We start from the raw sequence: 23,300 nt of genomic DNA on the forward strand, positions 1-23,300 counted from the left end.
TAAATTGTAAAGTATTTCCTTTAAGGAGAAATGGAAGAATGCAATAAATTCCAGAGATTTTGTGGTTAAACATTTAGCACAATGCCTCTCAGTTTTCCAAAGACCATATGGTTGACAATATGGGTTGAAAACCTCTTCATAAGGAAAAACAAAAGTGACAGAAGGTAAAAAAAGAAGTGTCTGCTCCTCTTATCCGAATAAGATTAACAACTGATGTGATTACAGCAAGACAGTATGTCAACTACATCTTTCAAGGTTCATATGGTCTAAACATGGTTAATAATAGGATTTTGAAACACACTAAGATAATTACTGCTTGCAGCAGAGCTACTTTTCTGATTACAGGCCAAATGGAAAAATGACAGTACAGTATTTACAGCCCTTGAATGCCTGTGGGGAATGCAGCAACCATTATATTCTTTTGTATATGAGGCGACAACATTTTTAACATTGATTATGACTAAGACCAGTTTGGGCTAAAAAGCATACTAATTATTTTGAAGGTTCACATGTTTATAAAATGTGTAGAACAAGCACCAATGGCTCTTAATGAGCCAAAATCCTTTGAAACAGTGTAAAGACAGTTACCAACAAGAAATCCCATAAACATGGAATATCAATTAAAATTTAAAAAAAGTCACAACCATGTTGAAAATTGTACTATATGAGTTGGCTTTCACTGTGATGTAAGTTCAGTACATCTCCAACATACTTTTATCCTTCCTAAAATTTCTAAGTTCATTTAGTTTCCTTTTCATGTCTGTGCTATTAGTTTAATATTTCTACAAGTATTTTTTAGTAAGGCAGTGTGTGATCTACAAACATCTTACCCAAGGGCTGTTACTTCCACAGGGGTGTAGATCTGCTCACGTGTTTTTCCTTGAGGACCTCTTTCCAATAGCACTCATTTCCTTTTTATGCTCTCTACTCAACCATTCCCTTAGTGCTCCAAAATGCTCACTCTATTCCATTGTGAAAATGTTTTTATGCCATATTGTTCTTCAGCAACCACCCTATTTCTCTGCTCAGCAAAATGTCTTAAAACAAAAAACAACAAACTCTCTCATGTCCCTGATTCTCAACCTACCATCCTTTTTTTTTTTAAATGGGAAGTTTGCACCTGGTTCTATCTCAATAAGTTTTTAAAACTTTATAATAGCCTCCCTTTCCTTTAAAAAAATACCATTGAAAAAACAAGACCATTTGTCCTGTAAAGGGACTGAAACTCTAGATTTGTCAAGTTGCTTCTACTTGATGTCATCTAATTTATTTCTCTATCTCTTCCATTTCCTATAAATAGCTAGTTAGATCTAGAAGGAGGATTTAAATTCAGGATTCATCTTGGGGGCAGAAGACTGTGCACTTCTGACTATATCACAGGAGGCAAGTGATGTCCCACTTTTATTGATGATAAGAGAGATCTGCAATAAAGTTACCCATCAGTTTTTCCACATGTGACTTTAGCAGCCATAGATGATCATTGCTTAATTCTATTAGTTCATTAAGGGTTACAGGATGGCAATTTTCTAATTCTATTATTCCCTCTGTATTTTTTTACCTGCTTTAAATATAATTTTACTTCAACTAGTTATTTGATCACCCAGAAATACAGTTTACATAGGAAAAGCAGAGTAAATACTTGATCCTCCCCTTTTATTTACTAATTTTTAGAATAATGAGCCCTAGCAGCCTTCAATGAACACTTGATATTTTGTTGTTGTTTTTAGATCTCAAGGAATTTTACAGATTTGATGTTTTATTTCATCGTCATTATTCTTTTCATGCTCGAGTTGTCCTGTCTTTTGCCAGAGAGAGTCTAAAATTTTTGTCCAAAAATAGTTTATTTTTAGAACAGTTTTAGGTTTACAGCAAAACTGAACAGAGGTACAGAAGTTTCCCATATATGTCCTGCCCCCACACATGCATAGCCCAGTGGGAGTCTTTTCATTTTGGCCCCTGTGTCTTTTTGACATGACACAGTAGGCTTGGATTTCTTCCTTGCTTTCTACAATGGCAAGATTGAATCAACTATTTTTCCAAAGAGCCCTGGTTCCTTCTAAGGGGAAATGCTATTTAAAGCCTACAGTCCAAACAGTGGGATGCCGTTGGTCCTGAGGTTTTTTTTTTTTTTTTTTTTTTTTTTTTTTTTTTTTTTTTTTTTTAAATTTTAGGCTCCTAAATTCAGCAGACACATCTAAGAAATATGTTCTTTGGAAACGAAATCATGAATTTATATTGACAGTTACAATTCAAATGGATCATTCCGGGCTTCTACTTTTTAAATATGAGACATATTTCTCTTCTTTTTCACCGAAAATCTTATTTCCTAATAACATTAATATAGTTATTTGCTTTATCCTAAATATACACATAAAGATATTAAAATAGCAAGTGTTATTAGTAAACATAAGGTTATTGAACACTATTTAGTATTTCTTTGCTGTTCTTTTTCATCTTTAGGATACACCTAGTAAATAATCACAATCAAAAGCTGTGTTTCGTGTCACTAGGAAAAAAAAATATTTTTCTTTATGGCTATATGACCAACTTGATATACAGTTAGATTCACTTGGGTTTTTTTTTTCAGTCTTTAGGAATAGCTTTTTCTTTCTTCTCATTCACTTTCAACACTCAGTTCTGCCAATCAGTAAAACTGCTCTTATTCAGGCCACCAGCAGCCCCTTCACTGCTAACTTTGACAGACACTTTCATTTCTCTTACTTGATCTCTAGTGAACATCTGACTCTTGATCTCTTCCTCCTTCAAACCTTCTCTTGCTTGTGGCGAGCCCACTTCTCTTCGCTCTCCTTTCGCCTCTGTGTCACATTTCCCTATACCCCCTGCTTTCTCCTGGTCTTGAAAAGTTGTAGTTCCTCATGACCTGTCATGGATCCTTTGTCATTGCCAGCCTTGGAGTGTGATCTCATGCTTCCCACGGCCTTCAATGCTATCTGTATGTTCAACCCCACTGTGGACCTCCAGCCCATACCTATCACTGAGTTTCAGAATCATACATTCAAATTCTTATCTAGTATCTCCTTTTGGATGTTTCATGAATAAATTTAAATTTCTGAACTGAAATTTGAATCTTCCATAAGTTTCCAAAGCTTCTCTATAATTTCATTCTTATTGAATAATCATTCTTACTGTATTCCATCTACCAAGACATTTAGTCAGAAACCTGACTTGTCATCTTTGCTGTTCCCTCCCTCCCCACACGCAACCTATTAACAAGTCCTATTGATTATCTCTCCAAAACTGTTTCTTGAATTCATCAGATTTTCTTTGCTGCCACCATCTCAGTCCAAATCCACTTCTTCTGAACTAATCCAATAGCTTTCCAATTGGCGTCTTGCTTCCATTTTTGTCCACCCTCCCATCTCCATTAGAAACTTAACTCGTATGTTATTACTTCTCTGCTTAAATCCCATTATCATAAATCATAACTCCTTACTGTAGCTAGTAGGCCCTACAGGATCTGATCACTGGGTCACTTCAACCTCATCTTATCCCTCACATCCCCCTCTCTCACTAAGCTCCAGCCACACTGAATCTGCTCTCCAACAATCCAAACTCTATTTTGCCTCGAAGATCCCACATATGCTCGTCTATCTGGTCTTTCCCCAAATGTTATCATTCTAATTTCAGATTAAATACCTCATTCTCAGAAAGGTCTTTCTTGCCTATACCGTCCCCCCAAGTTTAATTTAGGTGGCACTGCATACTTTTTCCAGGTTGGCACATTTATATGTTGTCCGTTTAGTATATGTCTTTCCCATTAGACTATAAACATCTTGGGAGTAGAGACCATTTTGGATTTTGTTCATTGGCACAGTGTCTGGCATGTAGCAGGCATTCACTCAATCGATATGTGTCAGCTGTTGAATAAATATGAAAAGTTCGAAGTATGCATTCATCAATAATTGACTCTAAGTACAATTATCTTAATCAGACTTCTCTACAAAAGGCATATTTAATGGATGTCAGCTATGCCAAATGAAGTAAAGCAAATCCTGTGTGTAGCACCTGTAACGATGTATGTTCAATAAAGAATGTTGTATTAATTAGGGCGATTGGGGAAATAAGCAAGCTTCCTTATTTCTTATAGACTTTTCATTTAGCCCTCTTATTTGGGGGAAGGAATAATCCGACTTTAGAAACAAACAAACAAAAAGCTTATATTTGAATATCACTTTGAGTCTTTTTAATATTTTTATGTACTCTTTTTAACCATACTCTGAGGCAGTCACTATCTCCATTTTAGAGGAGAAACGTGAGGCTTAGAGAGATAAAGGAACGAGGCCAGGGTCTCCCAGCTAATTAAAGGCAGAGCTGGGCTTAAAACCCATTTTTGGGATTCCAGTGTTAAGTTTTGTTTATTTCACTACATAACCTCAAAATGAGCAGAATGAAAAGTACTCACAGTTCATCTGACTCTTGACAGTGAATTTGTCCTCAATTACTGAGCTTTTCCCGTTTTTAAAATAGCTATGAACAAAAATCATTTGCTCAAAACTGCTTTTCATCAGTGCTAGCTTGAGTTTCACCTTGCAAACTAGACTTTAATTACTTCTGTTGTATTCTATAGGCATATCTCACTTTAAAATTGATTTTATGTTAAGATCTCAGTGTTTAAAATGTGAAGAAGTCCTCGGATATCATTTCAAAAACTTTCTTTAGTCATAAAGACTCAACATAGAATTCTTTTAAATAATGAAATCCACCTGGCATATCTAAAGTAATTATACAATTCAACATGCACAACTGCCAGAACAGTAAAGTAGGGATGCCTGCAATGCGTGGCCTGTTTCTCAATCTAAATATGTTTTTAATCTTACAAACCTGTGATGAATTTGCTGGATTACTGTCTCTGCTATATCCTTAACATATAATAAAGGAAGAATTTGCTTCTTTGCAGAATAATTAAATTGAGGACATTGCATTTCAACCACAAAGAAATGCAGATTTTCTTCTGTAGGCATTTTTCTTTTCACAAAGGTTGCTTAAAGTGGTTCTTAAAAGATAATTCTAGCTTGCTAAATTTAGGGTATGGAAAAAGTCCAAAACAAGAAAATTCCATGGTTAATTGTGTAAGAAATGTTAATATGTTCAGTAAGGGTAGGATGTCCTATACTCTTGATGCCTCTCTCTCTCTCTGACACATAACTTATAATTTTGCAAAGTGAAAAGTTCCTGGAGGCAGTAAAGAGCCCTTTACCACCATCACCACATTTTAAATGTAAAATGATTTCATATCTGAAATCCACCCTGCAGCTAGTCAGAGCTACTCTTCAAAATTTACCAGCAAGTTATCAGAAAATACCTCTCATCTTCATCTTTGAGGCAGATTTCTGGTCATTCTCAGTTCACTTGCTAAAAAGAGACCTTAGCTGTAAAATTTAATATAAGCAGTGTACTGGTATCTGAAACTTGCTTTGACATGTATTGAAAGATACATTAATTAAATCTACATGGATAGATATGGGAAACAATGGATATAGCAAAATGTTTATTGTAGAATGTAGGTGGTTCACTCTACAACTCTTCAACCTGAAAAGAATAGATTGCAGGTCCCAAGGTTAGTAGGGAACTGCACCTTAGCTCCCAGGTAGCATTCTGAGAGGGTGTCAGTGGAAGCAGCTGTGTAGGACCTGAATAAGCTGGGCCCTTGACACCTCAGTAAGCTTCCCACACTCCAAACTGGGCAGGCTGCAGAGCCTTTGGGGGCCCAGAAAACAGACTGCTCAGTGGTTAGTGTCTTTAATGTATCAAGTCATCATGTATTCTATTCCTGTTTTTGAGAACACCAGCCACTTTCTCAAGACTTAATGAACATATTAAACATTTAGAAACTCAGAATTGGTCCCTGAGGAAGCTTGCACCATTGTTTTTGTATAAACCCTTAGTAATTGGTGACTCTTGAACTATTCATGACAATCATGGAGCTTCAGGAAGGTTCTGCAATGGCTTTACTGCTCAGTAATATTAAGTAAGTTGGGATGAAGCAAAAAAGGGTAAAGAAAGGAAGAGGGAGAAAAAAGGAATGAGAGAAGATAAATAATGTGCTGCACTGGTGTATAGCACTGATGAAGAGCTGATGAAGACTGGAGAGTGCTCGGGAGCCATCAAAAATGCTGTCTTTTGACCCCTGGTTCTGTCAAGTTTCCCCTTCATCTCTAGAACACATGCCCTCGTTTGTTGTTGAGACTGTCCCATAGGGACAGAATCAGAAGCCATGCCATGGCACAAAGGCAACATTGGTCTTGTACTCCCTGTCTATATGGAACACCAGTTTATCAGAAGAGGAATTAAATGGGCATGATTTTTGTATTAAAAAAAAAAAAGAGGATCAGTTAGAGTCCAATGCTATTGATGGTCTGGGACACAGTGAACGGCTTGTTTTATTTTTTCCTCATGAATGGCATCTGTTGTATAAGCCTGCACAACTGGTTGTCCATTTTAACTTGTTCCAATTTCATAATATCTGTTGCTCTGAATCTGTGCATATGGGTTTAACAGAAGATTCACCTGTGGGTGATGTGGTCGAGGGTACACAAGATGATATAACACTCAGAAGAGGGTTGTTAGAATGGAGGGCAGAGGTTGGGTTAGGCTTAGGGGGTAAATAATGGCAAAACTAGGGATGTATATCAGGCCCTAGTAAGAATGGGAACAGCCCTAGTGAGGCATGGGTGACTTTGAGCTGGAATGGAAAAATTGGTAAGAGAGGGAAGGAGAGGGCACAATTCTTCAGGGCACCCATTGTCCTAACCTATCAGTGATTGAGTTTCTCACCTCCACTTCAAAAACCCATTTTGTAAATGGTGGATCTACATAAATATTTTTAAAAGAAATAATCCACTGTGGATTTGTAAAAATCCATTGTCTTAGATAACAGCAAGCACACAAACCATTTGAGTTAATCTGGGGTTTTATCTTCCATGACTGCATTAGCCCATTAGCACCTGCTACTTTGAGTATCTTCACAGCAGAATCTGCCTCCAAAGCTATTGTGAGTCAGCAATGCCAACAATGAGCTTAGATCTGTACAATCTGCCTCAGTCCTTATCTGTGTGATTATGAGTAAGCTATTTGCTTTTCTCAACACTTCTCCTAATCCCAAACTCAGAGAGGTATATACAGAAAGGAAATTGTATTTTGTGAAAGAACTTGGTGGATAAATGTTCATTATCTTTTGACTGACCAAATGGTATGTTTGCTTGCCATAGATCATTGGAATCGCCATACATATGATTATCACCCAGCTTCCTTCAGCTTTTTTCTCCTTTAAAAATGTTTGAGTGCAAATTCTTTTTTCAGTAATGAGAATTGTATTACTAAGTACACTGTAGTTGCGCATGAATATTTCATGCATAGAAAATAAAAGCATTGGCTTAGCTCCCAAATAGTGTCAAATCTTTTAAAAACCTAAAATAAAATTCAGATTCTCCCTCCACCAAGTCCCAGGTTCCTAGCAGCACACAGGACTGTCTCACCCTAGCTTTTCCCCACCTCAACTTCATACCGAATTGTTTGCACTCTGGTATTCAACAGGCCGATTAACCCTGGAGTTATTTTGTCCATGTTACTCTGAAGACTTAGCTCAGTATCATCTCCTCGCAGGCACCCCTGCTGTCACTTCTATGCCAGTTAAACTAAGGGTCTCTCTGCAATGACGAAGCTGCTCGGCCAAATGAGTGTGCTTACACCCTTTCCCAAGGCAAGGATTCCAGTTCCTGGCCCAGGCGGTAGGTGTTCTAGGAATGATGACCTGATTAATACCGCACTAATAACTACACATTTGACACTTGTGACTAACTTGTGATTGCCTACTGCCAATTCACATCTGATCAGCCAAAAAGTATCCAGTTTTCCCTTCTTTGTGCTCTGTAGTACCTTTCTACCTAGTTGTATTGAAGCACTGCGAGTAATGTAAGGCATTTTTACCCTGTCATTGACTTTAGGACAGTGCTATTCGAATCTGCAAACAGACATTTTAGTGCCAACATTTTAATGAGAATATGCCCACACTGATGAATTTTCCTTGAGAGGAAGGGGAGACGGTGAGGGAAGAGCATGTAGATGATGGAGCCAACTAGTAGACTACCGGTTTCCTCACATCATCCCAGTAATGGATTCACCAAGGGGCCGTGGCAGGAGCTAGATGCAAGGGCTCTTTGTTTGGGTTAGGAATTGCATTTTATCTTCCACACGAAAGCAAGCTGGTAGCATTAGAGGACAACGTAGTACCCCCAGGAAAGAAATGACCAGGCCCTATAGGGTTGGCAGCACCAGCACAGGTTAGAGCCTTTGAGGAAAAGTAGTTAAAGTGTAAAGGAGGAGGTGGCAAAAATAGGCACACCCTCAGGTGAGGGACCCCACTAAGACAGGTGCCCAGGTGCACTTTGGGGCGCCCTAGCCTGAGCACCAACTGTGCCAACAGCCTCCATGGCACAATTGCAGGGGTGGGAGGGCATCACCTACCCTTGGGCCTGGCTCCTCTGGGTACATGGGCATCTCTTGCTTGTCTGTGACCCACCACTACACTATACTTGCTCATCAATGCTGCTCTGCACAGCACTTAGGATTTGCCCCCTAGAATGGCCATTGGCACTGCCATCTTCCACCAAGAAGGGGATAACCACACCCTAGCTGCTCCACGCTTATGCTGGCCAAGAAAATTGTTTCTGGCACTCTCAATCCATTATTGATTCGGCACTCCCTTGGGACATTGACAGAACAAAGGAAGACACGAGTGCAAGATCTGAGTGTACTCAGAGGCACAAAATGTTAAGCCCCACATCTAGATGTGGCAGGAGAGTGGGATGATATACGGGTAAGAAGTATAAGGGAAAAGAGAGCAAGCATCTATGGTAGAAACCTAGACCGTCAGTTGTGTTAAGAGCACAAGTGCTTGCATTACAAGAGAATTCTATTAAGTCTTAGTCGATGGAACGTTGTCGTAGCATACACCAACTTTCTTTAAAAATATTCTATAAATCTAATTAATGAGCTTGGCTTAGTCAAGTATTAAAGTACACTGATGTTAGTCCTAACCTATGTTGTACAGGTAATAATCTAATACCAATTTTTTTTTAAGGATTAGGAACCTGTGTGTGTGAGTGTTCAATTTGAGCATGGGGAAGTGAAAAAAGGGTTAGAACTTTGTTCTCTCTGTTGGCAGAAAAGGGCCAGCAGCAGACACAGGCCACAACCACAGGCAAAAGATTATTAGAGAAACTCATTATTAAATTTAATTTTTTTAAATACATACCTTCTCCCACCCTTACCCACTCCAGGGAGGAAGGGAACCCCCCACCCCCTCCATCTGGGGGAATTTCATATATAAAGCCTGAGATGGTAAGAATGAAGTATAAAAATACTATTTACAAAAGGGGAAAGAGGGTAACCTTCAGACACCCCCATCCCCGGGCCCCTTCTGCTCCTTTAAAAAAAGCCCCTGGAAATCCATTTGCATGTAGAATAAGACCTTCCTCTGGAGGGGTACTCAAACCCCAACATGGAATAGGAAGCTCTGAGATTAACTGAGGAAGAGAACGAATGGATAGCACCTCAGATCCTAGCAGGGGGAAGGGACTGGCCCTCTATTACCCTGTAGACAGCAGGCTGGCCAGCCAGCCTTTTCCATAGGTCCCATGTAAACATTGACTTTGCCTTTTTTATATGTCCCTGCTCTTCCTGATTTCCTACAGAGCCTCCTTTACTTATACTTGAGGCACTTGGTTCCTTGATCTTTCCTTCCTTCCTTTCCTTTTAGCTCCTTCGGAGAGAGTGGGTAGGAGGCGGGGCAGAGCCCATCTCACCCCTTCTAGGGCAGTTTGTCCTGCTAAGAGGAAACCTCAGGAGTTTGCTCCGAGTTCTTGGGCAGATAGGGGTGGATTTCTTTTCCCAGAGCAGAGACGAGGCAGGACAATACTCCAGTACCAGGATACATTGGTCTTGATGGGTGATACTATCAGTACTGAGTAGCAGGGACAGAGACTTCAGTGGCAGGAAGGTGGTGCAAGTCTGGTCTTACTGATAATCGGAGATCAGCCCTGCGCAACCTCCCCTCCCTTCAGGTAACCATTACCACCCAACAGTCATTGTTTATTGCAGAGGGAGCAGGCATCCACGAGGCAAGATGTCTTCTCCAGGCCTTGGTGTAGAGGCAGTACTCACACCAGCTCATCCAATAGGATCCCGATGCTCTGAGTGGCCTCTGAGGGACCAGTGATGGGCTTGTTACACATAGGGCAGACACAGCGTACTTCCAGCCACTTCACCAGACACCTGTGGGCAAAAGACGACCTGAGATACCTTGACCTGCTCTGGCTGTCTCTCACTCATAGAGCCCAGCTGCTTCTCAGAACAAGACTATCTCCATCCTTGCCCCAATATAACCCCTTTGGGTTGCCTGCTGTTCAGGCAGGACGTAGGGCATCCCCGGCAAGGGATAGGTGGGACGGGGTAGAGACTGGAGGTTCTAGAACATGCATTGTGCTTATTTCTGTTAAAAGGTACCCTGAACACATATCCCTACTTACTTCCGATGAAAAGCATGTTGGCACGGGAGCACACCTAACTCATCTTTCCCCTTGAAGTCTTCCAGACAGACTGCACAGGTCTGCTGTGGAAAGAAAGGGGGCAGTGTGAGAGATCAGGGAAGAACCTCACTCATCTGCCCTGAAAACACATTATCTCAATCCCATCTCAGAAACCTAAGTCCTAGCACAGTTTCCTTACCATCCAGATAAAAGTTTTGTCATTCTATAAAACTACACCAACATTACAGTAGCTCCTACCACATGTGACTGTTTCAATTAACCAAAGTAAGATGGAATTAAAAATTCAGTTTCGGTCACACTAGCTGCATTTCAAATGCTCAATGTCCACCACGTGGCAAGCAGCTCCCACACTTGATGGTGCAGGTTGGGGACACCCCTGTAATCGCAGCTCCCGTTGGGAAGCGCTGCTCTAGAATTCTTTCTGGCCCTTTCCAGCCTAGTTCATTTGGCAAGGGGACATGTAGCAGTGAGAGGTAAGAAGGAGGGGATAGTGTATGTGGTCAGTCACATCTTTTAAATCCAGCCTTGCATCTCTTATATATTAACCCCCTCAATCTCGACTGAATTATTCTTCTAGAGGAGAGCTTAGGAAACATCTGAACCTGCTGAGATGTAATAACATATCAAAAACAGAGACAAAATGTGGCCATTTCTAGGTAGCCTCATGTCTAGTGATATCTGTGATCCTCCCTGCTCCACACAAGCACAAACACTGTACAGGAGTATCCATGGTTATGGAAGGAAGCCTTGGGAAATGTGTTAGGTGACCTCAAAGCATAGGGGGTAAAGGAATAGGAAAAAGGTCTATTCCTACGGAGTCAGTGTGGAGGGGAACCGAAGGAACTGGTGTGGGGGATGGGTAGAGTACTGGGGGGATGGGGAAGAACCACAGGGATGGACATGCTACTCAGAGCCACAGTCTGCCTGGACAGCGTGTATATACAGACCTTCTTTTCTTTAGTGAAAAACCAAGACCTTGGGTCTGAACATGGGAAATGTGAGCTGAAATCCGGCATGGAGTTGTGCGACCACCCTTCCCCTTAAAGACCATGCCGCACAGGCTTCCTGGGGCCACGTGTCACTCCTTATCCAAACCCTTTTGTGATCCCTTTGTTTTCTACCCGCAGTGGTTCTGGACATAATGAATTCTATTTATTACCATCTTGGATGAGTGACTTTTATTTGGCCCAAGGAGATATGAAGGCAGGAACTAACAAGGTCCCTGAAAGGGTCCAGGCTGGAAGGTGAAGAAGGAGCTGTCTGCTTTACCCACTGGGGCCCTCCCACGTGCGTGCCCAGCACACTCACCCCATATAATTCTAACTTCTTGGCATCACCTTTAAGCACCACCTGGGAAGAAAAGAGGGGGCATATGGTATCAGAAGAAATCAACCAGAGGCCAGGTGGTAACAACCAATGCAGGGAGTCCCTGGCCCCGCACAGGAGTGGCACCCTCTGTCCCCCTCCCTTCTCCCACAAAGGGGAGGACTCTGGACACTGCCTGGGTCACCCGGACTTGAGAACAGTAAAGGGAGTCAGTGCCAGAGAGGGCCCAGGGGAGGCCAAGGGGCATTCTAGGCCAGGACAGTTAAGCTTGTTCTCCTCCCCTGTCTCTAGCAGGACAAGTAGCAGAGGAAGTCTCAGGGAATGATGGGGTACTTTACCTCCTTGTATCCGTATCGCTCACTCTGTGCCTGGTTCCGGAGTTTGCTGAGGGAGAAAGAAGGGCAGAGAAGAGGTTACTATGCCTTCGAACAGCCATTCAGAGTAGGAGAGACAGGCTGGCTGCTTGGCATTATTTTGGGATGGGGAGGGGTGCTCCCCACAGGCATGGCTCATCAGGTCACCCAGAGTAGATTAAGGACTCAGACTCTTCCTTAGGTTCATCCTCAAAATTTACTGCCAGGTCCCACAGGTTGAAAAATTCTCTGGAAGAGGACCCTGAATAGTTCATTCACTCTCTCTGCCATTCCCCGGTGGGTAAAGTCCTGCAGGTTCCCAAACTACATAGATCAACAACTGCTTACTGAGTATATAGAAACTAGGTATTCTTAAACAGGATATTTCCATCGAGCCAAGGGGGAGGGGGCAGGGGGGAAGGGGGCAGGATAAATAAGTCTCTGTTGACCCTGGGGAATTTTCCACCCGATGAACACAAGTATTCTGGAACCAAAGCACACTCTTTCCTTCACAATGCCAGGCAAACACAGGCAGACCCTTCTTTGTGTTCTTTTCATTTCAAGCTGGTGGCCTGCAGGCAGCTAACTCTTAATAGCTAAAACCTGGCATGTTGTTACTAATGGCAATAGCATAATCGTTATTGAGGACTTGCTATGCATTGATTCCTGCACTGACATATTGGTATATGTGCTCACCGATTCCAAACATTAGAGGAAGACACTTTCCTTTTTATAGATCGGGAAAAGCTAAAGTCCACAGAAGTTAAGTAACTTGACCAAACTTTAGAGCTAGTTGGCGGCAGAGTCCGAATTTGAATCAAAGTCTGATTATAGAGCCCGCGCTTAACACAAAATGTGGCCTGTTTCACCAATTAAGTCCTGAGAATATGATCTGGTCTTGAGAAACACGCTTTCAGTCAACAAGCCTACACCTCTTACCTTCTATGCAAAATGTCTGGGACCATGACTATGCATCTCTATATTTTTTGCCATTTAATTTCCAGTGTGGGAAACCTAAATTCTTCAGACACCTCTATGGCCTATGTGTGGGAACCATATGGTACTTGCTCTCCCACTGATCATTTCTATCATAGAGTCTGTTATCAGAAAGAAGCATCAGAAACACACCAAGTTAGAGTAGGTGTGGCAAACTCTGGCCTGAGGGTCAAATCCAGCTGACCACTTGTTTTATAAGGCCAATAAGCTAAGAATGGTTTTTATCCTTAAACAGTTAAAAGCGGAAATCAAAAGAATGTTTTGTATTATGTGACAATTATATAAAACTCAAATTTCAGTGTCCATAAAATATTACTTGAACATAGTTATACTCAGTTTATGTATTGCCTGTGGCTGCTTTGCACCATAGAGATAGAGACCATATGATCTGGAAAGCTTTGAACAGCTGACCTTTCGCAGAGATTGCTGACTTGAGTTAGAGGAAGAGAATCTCAAACTAAAAGTCTCAAAGGGCGTGAGATAAGATGCCCCATGGGCACGGCAGAAAAGCTGAAACTGCAACCAGAGTGGTGGAAGATGCAGAGGTGAGACAGAACCATGCCCAAAGCAGTTAGGGAACACATATGAGATCAGGCTGCCAGTCTATCTCCATCATTCCTAATAGGAAGTCAGGGGACCTGGTGAGGCCATATGTGCCTGGAGCCTCTTAGGAACTCCAGTCCAAGTGACTCCTGCCACAAGGCTGAGGCCTGGGGCAGCACATCACTGCCCCCTTTCTCTTCCCTCATTAAGGGGTTTCTGGTCATTGGAGGATTGGGCTAAAGGCCTAATCGGGGCTCCCACTGTCCCAACCTTCATTTTGCACTTTCATATACACTCACACACGTCTCTGTCCCCACTTCCAAGTGAGAGGGGCAGGGAGGGATGCATCCAAAGCTTACATGAACTGTTACCTGACTGACACTGAGTTAAGCTGAATAAGAGTGTTCTTATTGTGCCCACAGCCACTGAGCAAGACACTGTGCAGAGTAAATAAGGAAGTGGTGAAGAGCCTGCATCTTAACTCAAATAAGAGGATGCCACACATCCTGTGAGCCTCAACTGCAACATGGCTATAATTATGTAGTGTGTGCAGTGCCTTTCCGCCTGCTGTATCCTAGGAAGCCTGAGGTGCCCTCCTCCACCCTCGTCCCTTCTGTCTGCTGTCTCCCTTTAATTGTCTTATCAAGGAAACTCCAGAAGCCAGGATGCTCAGAACAGTAAAGGGCTTCGGAGCTGCACCTTCACCCTACATGCAGATTTATGGATCAAGAAGGTACAGATTGTGATGAAATAGGGCCCAAAAGGTTGCAAAGGAAATAAAACAAAAAGCAAAGATTCTGGGCCACCCCAGCAGGGGATGTAGTGCCAACAACTTTGGACAGGTGGCCTTCTCAGCTGTTGGGTGAGCAAAGCAACTAAAAATACCGATTTCAATGACACCATTTCTAGCTACTGCCAGTGGGCTCTCCCTTTGCTTCTTTTCCCTTTTGGAACAAACAATAAAGCCATATCCTGAAATAATTATTCTTTTCCTGCCTATTTGTACTTCACTGGCCCCTCCATCCTGTGCAGGGCAGAAGTCAGCCCTTGGCAGTGGGGGAGAATGAGAGAGGAGCTGGCAGTAGAGGCTTGCCTTGGCCTATGAGCTCACCAGGTCACAAGCAGGGGTCATGGGCCTATTTTGGCTGAGGAGGAAACCAAGAAGCAGGGAGAGGAAGTGGCTTCTGTGCTTGTGTCTTTCTATATATAGTCACCCACAGGCTGCCACACACCAGTGAGCCTCTGGAACCATGAAACTGCAGGATCTACTGGCTTTGGGCAGGCTGCAGAGCAGAGGGTGGGGGTGGGGGTGGGGGGGTGAAGGGACAGATTACTGCAGAAGGGACAGGTGGTGCTGAGCAGCCCCGCCGTGGAGAAAGCTTTTGGTATCATGTGGTTCTGCTGCTCTGTTCTTTCAGTCCAGCCAAACAAAAATGCATTGCCATTCCTAGATCCCAGACTGTTCTCCAGGACCCTAATCTCTAGCTGTAAGGGGGTGGCCATAGATGCCACAGCTGCCCTCTATCTTCCATTCAGAAAAGGCGAACTTATGGAATCTGAAGATTCTAGTTAATTGTCACTAGACTAGTCCATCTCTATTTATTCCACTATGACCTTGAGAAAATCCTTAACTACCTGAGCATAAACTTCCTCATTTATAAAGAGGGCTAATAACCCAAACTGGAGGGATGCTCTGAGGACTAAGCCAAATATTTTATAAAATGCCAACCACGATGCCTGCACGCAGGTGGTACTTATAAAGAATAGCTAAAATTGAAGTCACATCTACTAGTGGCAGAATTAAGAAATGGACCCTGGTCACCCACTTACTGGCCCAGAGTGATTTTCTGGATTTTCTTTACTTGACCACCTTTACAACTTGCCATGTGTGAGCCTGAGTGAGCTGCGTGTGTGTAGGGACCAAATACGTTGGTTTATAGACTCCTCCCAGCATCACACATGAATCTTTGGTATTTGGAACATCTATATCTTCAGTCTCTGGGGAATTTCATAAATTGCTTGATGTGGGGAGATGGGGGTAGCTGTTGGTCAGGAAGACATAAGAGTTTGAGGAAGAAAACAAGCTTGGGGAAAGGGGAAGGAGTGGGGAGATACGGAAAATTTACACTTACCCCCACTTAATTATACAAGAGAGAAAATGAGATTTTGCAGAGAAGATCGTGCCTCGAGTGGAAAATTCTAGTCTTAGGGACTTTTTAAAAGTTCTGAGAAGGAAGAGACTCATAGTAACTGACTTAGAACTGGGGAACAGGGCCTGAGGGTACTTCCTCTTCTTAGAGGGTGCTCCTCCACCTCAATAACAGGAACAAGCGTCTAACCTCTTTCCAGGTGAAAGACTGAAACCCACTAGGACATCTCAGTAAGGAGCCACTACTCCATTTTTCCTGTATCTTAATTTAATCTTAAATGATTTGATCAGGCAGTAGACTAGATCCCAGCCAGTCTACTCAGGCATTTGGTAATTATTTCAGTGACCCTGAGGACCACTAGCACGCTCTGCTGGTCAGGGATGCTCTCAACACTTCCCAATGTATAGGACAGTCAGTACAATGCACGCCCTTGTCAGAAACACTACTTTAATTTCCAGTCTAAATACCAGTCATGCCCCAATTTTTGGTAGAAAACGGCCACCAGTTCCCATGTCTTAGCAACAGAAGAAGAAACAGTTTCTGGAGCTTGGCTAGCCCTGGCAAATTCTAGTCCTTCCTTGGATCTCTACACAATAAGAGTGACATTTTAACCTTTTTCACTCTCAAAAGAGCTTACAGGACACAATAAACAAGCAGCTCTCCAGATATCAGCTTGCTAATATCAGCATTTGGCACATAACAAGACTCCCTGGGCGGGTAGAGGTACATGCCACTGGTGTAACATGCCCACTTATCCCCGATACCCAGAGGGTGAGAGTGGGGAGTAGAGGCAGTCAGGGACCACCAACGATACTGGTCAAATAGAAATTCTAGGCAACCTTAGAATAACTAGCTAACAGGCGGAATGAAGCCCAACCCATGGGGACCTTGTATACTCTGGGACGACTAGCTTGAAGAGCTGATGTAAACAGAAATCCCAGGCCTCAGAGGCTCAGTGAAAGGAAGTCTAAGCCCGGTACCCAAAAGCAGGGGCCTCAGCAGGAGGCTAGTGACTGTTGCGGGGCCTCACTTGGCTCATCCTACCCCTGGATGCCTCCTCCCTGACTCCCCACTCTAGGTCAGACAGTGAGCCACCCACCTGATGAAATAGCAGCAGAAGATGAGGCTAAGCATGAAGACAAAGATGCCTGTGCCAAAGATGACCATGTAGATGTTGAGGGGAAGGTCTTGGAAACTGATGGGTGGCATTGAGCAGGACTTGTTAGTACTAACCAGTCCCAGGCCGCAGAAACACCCTGCAAAGAAAGGAGGAAGAAAAATATTATAGATATAAATTTACCACTGGGGCTGATGGCACTCTGTGTCAGCAAAGATAGAGAACTGGCAGGTTTGGGGCTCCTAAACCTTTGATGAAAGGCTTAAGTATATATCATATCTGTAACACTTACTAGCTATGTGATCGTGGGAAAATTATTTAAGCAATCGATGAAATAGACTAGTACACATAGTACTTGAAAGAGCATTCCCATCTAGGGGATCAAGGAGGCTTCAGGCAATGGGCAGAAAATGGAAACACTTCTATCAGGTAGAGCCCACATGGTACATATGGTACAGGAGCAAAGAAAACCTTAGGAGAGAAGACATTGGGGTTCCAACTCCGCCTCCCCGAGCTGAAACCTTTACAGAGTTACTTCTCAAAGCTTCACTTTGTCATATGAAAACAAGTAAAATACAGAGAGGATCAAAAATGGCGTAAGAAATATGTCTTATAAATTGTAAAGGTCATTTGTAATTAAGACACCTGCTCCAAGAGACAAGCTGCACCAGGACCAGAATAGAAATTGTTCACTCCAAGGCTGGGCCAGCATTCTGGAAAGTGGTGGTGGTGGGGGGTGGGTAGGTTGCAGCTTACTTTTACTGCCACCATGCCTCTTTCTACTCAAAGCCTCAGTGTGCAATCGCCTAGCAGCAATGACTTTCCCTGGAAGTTTGGTTTGAAATGCAGAATCTCAGGCCCACCCCAAATGTAGTAAATCAGAATCTACATTTTAAAAAAGTCTTCAGCAGATTCCTACGCATTCAGCATGGGAAGCATGGCTAGCTACTAGATGCATTCCCCTTCTCACAAGACTCAGGGGTGAATCCTGATTGGTCTACCAATCATGGTAGTCACTTTCCCCTTGCCAGGTTTTGGTGCTGAGGTAGGTATATGATGACAGTTCTGGCAAAAGAAACAAAGAATGTCTGCTGCAAAAGGGAAGATTTTTTCGTGTGTCACATCTCTTCAAAATACCTAGAATGGTGGCAGCCAAGTCATAGTGGAAAAAGAACAGTTCAATATAAAGCTGGTGGTAGAGATAACAGGAAAAGAGGAAAAAAGAGGAAAGATTATGTCAGTTCAGGTGCTAGATTAACTAATCCTGGAGCCAGTCTCTCTTTGGACTATTTGTTCTGAGAGTAAGTGAATTTCCTGTAATATTTAACCATAAGGAAAAAAAAAAGACAGGATATATGTAAACAATAAGCCAGTTGAATGTTTACCCCTGCTTGGAGGTAAATATACCACAGTATTCTAAAAGGTAAGCATCAATTTCTTGGATTTCAGAAAGTGGCGCGTCAAGAACACTACAATTTACCATCTACTTGCTATAATCTGAGCACATTCTCAAGTTACTGATTTAATCTTAAAAATTCAATAATTAAACTGTAGTCAAATGGTTAAGGAGGCCTGGCTCCAAAGGCTTCTGTACTCAAGCCTTCGACATGGGTTTTAAGAACTTTCCTGACATCTTGGTTAGCAGCCAGAACCCATTAATATACTTGAGAATTCTACATTATAATTACCAGTGCTACCACAACTCAGCAGGAGTCTGGCTTGAAAGACTGAGTCATCTTTGACATAATATTTCTCATACCTCTCATCTCCTAGATTAATCTAGTGGCCATATAATGAGCCTTCCTCCAAACCTCTTTCCAATTTTGTGCCCAAATCTATTGCCAAGTCCCTTTTCCAAACAGATTTTAGTCCCATTTCTATTCCAAGTCCCTATTCCAAACACCTAATTGATGTCTAGTCCCTCCTCTAATTTGGCCCACATGTCATGTATTTCCCAAACTTATGACTGGCTTCAAGTCTGTCTAAACTTGTGTGCTCTGGGTCCTCTCTCCACGCCACCCCCACATCCTTCAGCACCACCCTATGTGGGCCGGTCTCACTATATCTTGCCCAACCTTGTACTCACTGCCTCCATACGTCTTTCCCTCTTGGAAAATCCCTTTCCCTCCCCAAAGTTCACCAAGCCTGGTCTTTGTGATAGTCCAGGGACCCCTCTCTTCCCTTAAGTATACAGTGCTCACAGCCCTATCACAGATTCTGGCTCTTAAATACTCAGTAACTGTTTTACATTGCCCAATTGTTTCTAGCATTACCTTGACTCAAACATGCATTAAGCACTGATTATATGACAAGTACCATGATAGACATTGAGGATAAAAAAGCAAGGAAGAATTTCGAGATGGTTTTACTTTCTAGGGAAGAAGACAGAGTCAAAAGCTTTCACCCAAGTGAAGCATCACAGCAGAGGTGCAACTATAACCCCGAGAGGAGGGAGTACTAACAAGCCTGAATGCTCCTGGGTCTGAGCATTGTGGACTATTGTATATTCATTCCCCGGTGCCCAGCCTGGTGTTTGATATCTAGTTAACAGATAAATAACTTCCAATTTTCTCAAAAACAGTCTGGTACCCTTGGCAAAAGCTTCCACTTCAAAGCAGATTGACGTTTGGGAAAATTGCCCAGAAACTGTCTCAGCTAATGGATGGCAGTGAGTTAATCCACAAATATTGTTGAGAGCCTGATTTATGCATTGACCTAGACATTGTGTGAAAACAAAGTAAAAGTAGTTCTTGTCCTGATCTTTTAAGCTGAAAACAATTAAATAATTACCTACTAAACTTTGCTATGCTCAATCGGAAGCCTTTACTTCTAGGCTCCAATAGGGTTTTTCATTACCCCTCCACCCTCCACTCAGATATTTGCTCTCTGTGGGCCAAAGGAAATTAATTTTTCATGAAGACATCATTGTGAACTTAGTCTTCTCTGGAAAAGAAACTTAGGACTTCGCTTCAGGAAACTGTCCTCATTGCCAATGAGGCCTTCCTCCCCACCAGGCACATCTCACTCGCAACCAGCAATATTTGATAACCATGAGGATCTAACCCCCAATCTGCCTTGGCTCTCCATGTACTTTTTATGAGTTGGATCCTAGTATCCTTAGGGACCCAAAGAACCTCATTTAGTTTCCTATTCTGAGACCCACAGAGTGGTGACAGTAGCTATTGCAGAGGGGATGTGTGTGTACCCTGCAGGCCCTCTGGCCTCAACAGTTCTTTCACTTTATCAGGACCATCTTGTCTGATAAAGGCTTTCCCTGGGGCTTCATGACTGAGTAAATGAGCTTAGGACTTTATGTGATAGAGGTGTGGGTGAGAAGAGCTTCATGGCCAGGAGTTGCTCCATTTTTGCTTGTTTTACAATTAAAAAGAAATGGAAAATATATATAGATTAAAAGCTGACAATGAAATAGTTTTTTCTCCAAAACTTGTAAGGACAGAATACCAACCCTAGGAAAGGGCTCCAAATATTTTTCACAAAAATGTGGAGAGAGGGATTGCTTCCTCATTACAGTCAAAGGACAGGATCTCTCAGTCACTTCAAGAAATGAAAAGATAAAGCAGCAAGTCCTTGCTGGTCTAAAAACCTCATGAAAGAGAGCTGCCCAGAAGAAAGGCCACGGTGACTGACAACACCCTGGTTCTTTCTCCCGAAGTCTCTGTTCCATTGTCTCAGCCCACCTATGGGAATCTTTGACATCAGAATGTTTCAACTCATCTTAGTCAGCAGGCTGGGAGCAGGAATGACGTAAGAGAAGGGCCAGCTGGCCAAGAAAGCTCAGTGGATCTGGGAAATGCTTCTCCTTCCCGGCCAAGGGAATCTTTCCCAGATGCTGGGATGCATGGACCTTCTTCACCCCCATCCTCCTCCCCCTCTCTGACAATGCCCGCCTATCACACACAGCTTGGTTCATTTTCAGGAAATTAGATCCTACTAGCAGGAGGAAGAGGGGGATGGGGGACACTCATACATATGCTGCCCAAACCTTGCCTTAAAACAAAAGGCTCCTGAAGTAATTAATCCAAGATCCGGCAGGAGTCTGCTCTCAAGAATGAATTTTTCCTAACCAACCAGCCAGCCATACTCAGAGATAAGGCTAGTTGCTCCCCCACTCCCACCCAACTGTTCTGGCGTTGGAACTAGGCGGTCAAGACCCTAGGGCCATGAGAGAGTATTAGCATCCAATGTTTTGAACTGACCTGCTTAGAAAGGTAGTTTGAGTGAGGAATCTGACCCAAGCCAACCTGTTGTTACTTGAACCAAAAAAGCCTCAGGTGAGATAAATTTAGCATCACCCAGGCCTGGGAGGTGTGGGGAGGTGGGAGGGAGAGTTGGGAATGGGATGGGAGGGGTGGTTAGGTCTGCAGGCTCGGAGCTAATACCGCAGTCGGGCCTTGGGGCCGGAGAACACAGTTCCCGCCAGGCTAACCCCGCACCCAACAAGGGTCGCAGGCCGCCGAGATATCTGCAAGGCTTTACTAACTCAATAAAGCCACGCTCTTTAATCCGGCGTCTTCCACAGGCACAAAGCCCCTTAGCAGCCAGTGCGAAGCCAACAAAGACACAGAGGAAGCCACCCCCAGGCCCGTCCCGCACGCTGCATTGTATACATATTTAAAATAGCCTGCAAAGTTTCAGGCCGAGAACTTGAGCTCCCTCTAGAAGATCCTAGCCCGAGCGCGGATTTAATTCTCCGTCAACCACAACAAAGAACAGAGTTTGAGCGCACAAAGACAAGGGAAGGGGGTAGAAGAGCGAAGCCGCCACACAAAGGCCGCGAACCCCTCGGCTCCCACGCCTCCCGCCCACCGCCGGTTCAGAGACCCTTACCAGCCCTCGAGTTAAAGCTGGATTTTTTTTTTTTTTTTCCAAACTCCACGTTGTGCAGAACAGAGTTGGGCGCCAGGACGCCTTCTCGCCTATCCCATTTCAAGAGAAACTTGGCTCCAGAGGGAGAAGGAGCCTCTGATCTTAAGCCTTGCGCACCCCCTCCTGGTCTCCGGCCAACTCAGCACCCTCCCGCCCTCCGGCCCTCCGGCCCCAGGGACTCACCGTTACACCACTGGAATGGGTGCATCAATAAACTGGTGGCTGGCTTCCCCCGGGGAACGAACGCAGGCAGCGGGCGAGGCAGGCGGGGTGGGCGCACCGGCTTGCGAGTCCGCGGGAGAGGCCCGTGCCGTCCGTGGCAGCCGCGCCTTTCTCGAGAAGTCGAACTCCCTCCGCAATAGGGGGATTCGCGAGGCCGGTTTTAGAGCAACAAAAAGGAAAGACGAAAACGAACCCCGGATCAAAGCACCGCTGAGAAAATGCAGAAATAGAGTCGGCGCTGGGCGAGATGTGGGGCGCCGCAGAACGGAGTGGAGGTACCGGCCAGCGGAGGCTCTCGGCCCGCAGAAGGAAAAAGCCTTATCGGGAGACTCCGCTCACGTCCCAGAACGCAAAACGAGCAGCCAGAGACTCTGAAACTGACACTGGCAGAGCACACCCCCGCCCTGGCTTATATGCCCCTGGGAAACTCCGCCTCTAGCCGGTCACCCGCCCTCCGGCCAATGGGAGCCTTCCTCCTGGCCCGGGGTATGCTTTGCAGGCCTGCTTCGCTCCCGGGGCAGCTATCTCTTTACCTTACCAGTCCTGGGAAAATTCGTCTAAAGAGAGAAGTGCGCTGCGCCGTGAGACGGTCCAAGCTGGCGGGACCAGCCTTCTTCCCTGGGACCGGGAGGAAGTTGAACAATTCGTGTGTCACATCGTTCACCGCCTCCAGATCTGTTGCTGTTTAGCATTTCTATAGCTTACTGAGAAACGAGTTCTGAGGCGTGGTTGTATCACTGCTCGGTGGGCCAGGATTCGGTCCTGAGTGGCGGGCTAGCACCTTTCTTTGCTCACTGCAAAAGAGAACTGAAGCAAGAAGGTAAAGAAGATAAATTACAAAAGTGAGATCTGGAAAGAGCTTTAGTTGTCATCTCATTTTTGGCAAGCCTCTCATTTTAATAAGGAACTAAGACTTGAAGAAGTTTAAGCTTAATGTCCGTTTAAGAAACATCCAGACCAGTAGAGAATTTTTATGAGTTTATTTGAGCCAAAACTGATGACAATTGCCAGGAAGCAAGATGTAAAATGCTCTGGAGAATAACAGTTTTCAGTTTCTCTTATGCATTTGAATTTAAGAAGGGGTCAGCGGAAGACTACATGAAAGTGGAGAAAGCAAGGCAGGGATTGGATTATAGGA

At 43.7% G+C, this 23,300-nt stretch overlaps 1 protein-coding gene across 2 annotated transcripts; it reads right to left on the bottom strand.

Annotated features, from left to right (window-relative positions):
- Positions 1-1,822: 1,822 nt before the first annotated feature.
- RNF122 (ring finger protein 122) lies at positions 1,823-22,532 on the bottom strand. Of its 2 annotated transcripts, none has more exons than XM_016131155.2 (6): positions 22,124-22,532; positions 17,036-17,192; positions 12,233-12,278; positions 11,877-11,918; positions 10,548-10,627; positions 1,823-10,293 (listed from the first exon to the last, which is right to left on the bottom strand). In XM_016131155.2, the coding sequence occupies exons 1-6, from the start codon at positions 22,146-22,148 to the stop codon at positions 10,179-10,181; spliced, it is 465 nt and encodes a 154-aa protein (XP_015986641.1). In that variant the 5' UTR covers positions 22,149-22,532; the 3' UTR covers positions 1,823-10,178. The 2 variants fall into 2 exon arrangements, with proteins under 2 accessions (XP_015986641.1, XP_015986640.1); XM_016131154.2 differs by having other exon boundaries at positions 10,548-10,630.
- Positions 22,533-23,300: the final 768 nt, after the last annotated feature.

Source organism: Rousettus aegyptiacus, unplaced genomic scaffold (genome assembly GCF_014176215.1).
Source record: "Rousettus aegyptiacus isolate mRouAeg1 unplaced genomic scaffold, mRouAeg1.p scaffold_m13_p_11, whole genome shotgun sequence".
Classification (NCBI taxonomy): Eukaryota; Metazoa; Chordata; class Mammalia; order Chiroptera; family Pteropodidae; genus Rousettus; species Rousettus aegyptiacus.

Coding starts and splice junctions, on each gene's coding strand:
- RNF122 (XM_016131154.2), bottom strand. CDS start 22,148: ATGCACCCATTCCAGTGGTGTAACG. Junction 17,193..22,123: donor CCCATTCCAGTGGTGTAACG/GTGAGTCCCTGG, acceptor CTTTCTTTGCAG/GGTGTTTCTGCGGCCTGGGA. Junction 12,279..17,035: donor TTCTGCTGCTATTTCATCAG/GTGGGTGGCTCA, acceptor TTTCTCCCTCAG/CAAACTCCGGAACCAGGCAC.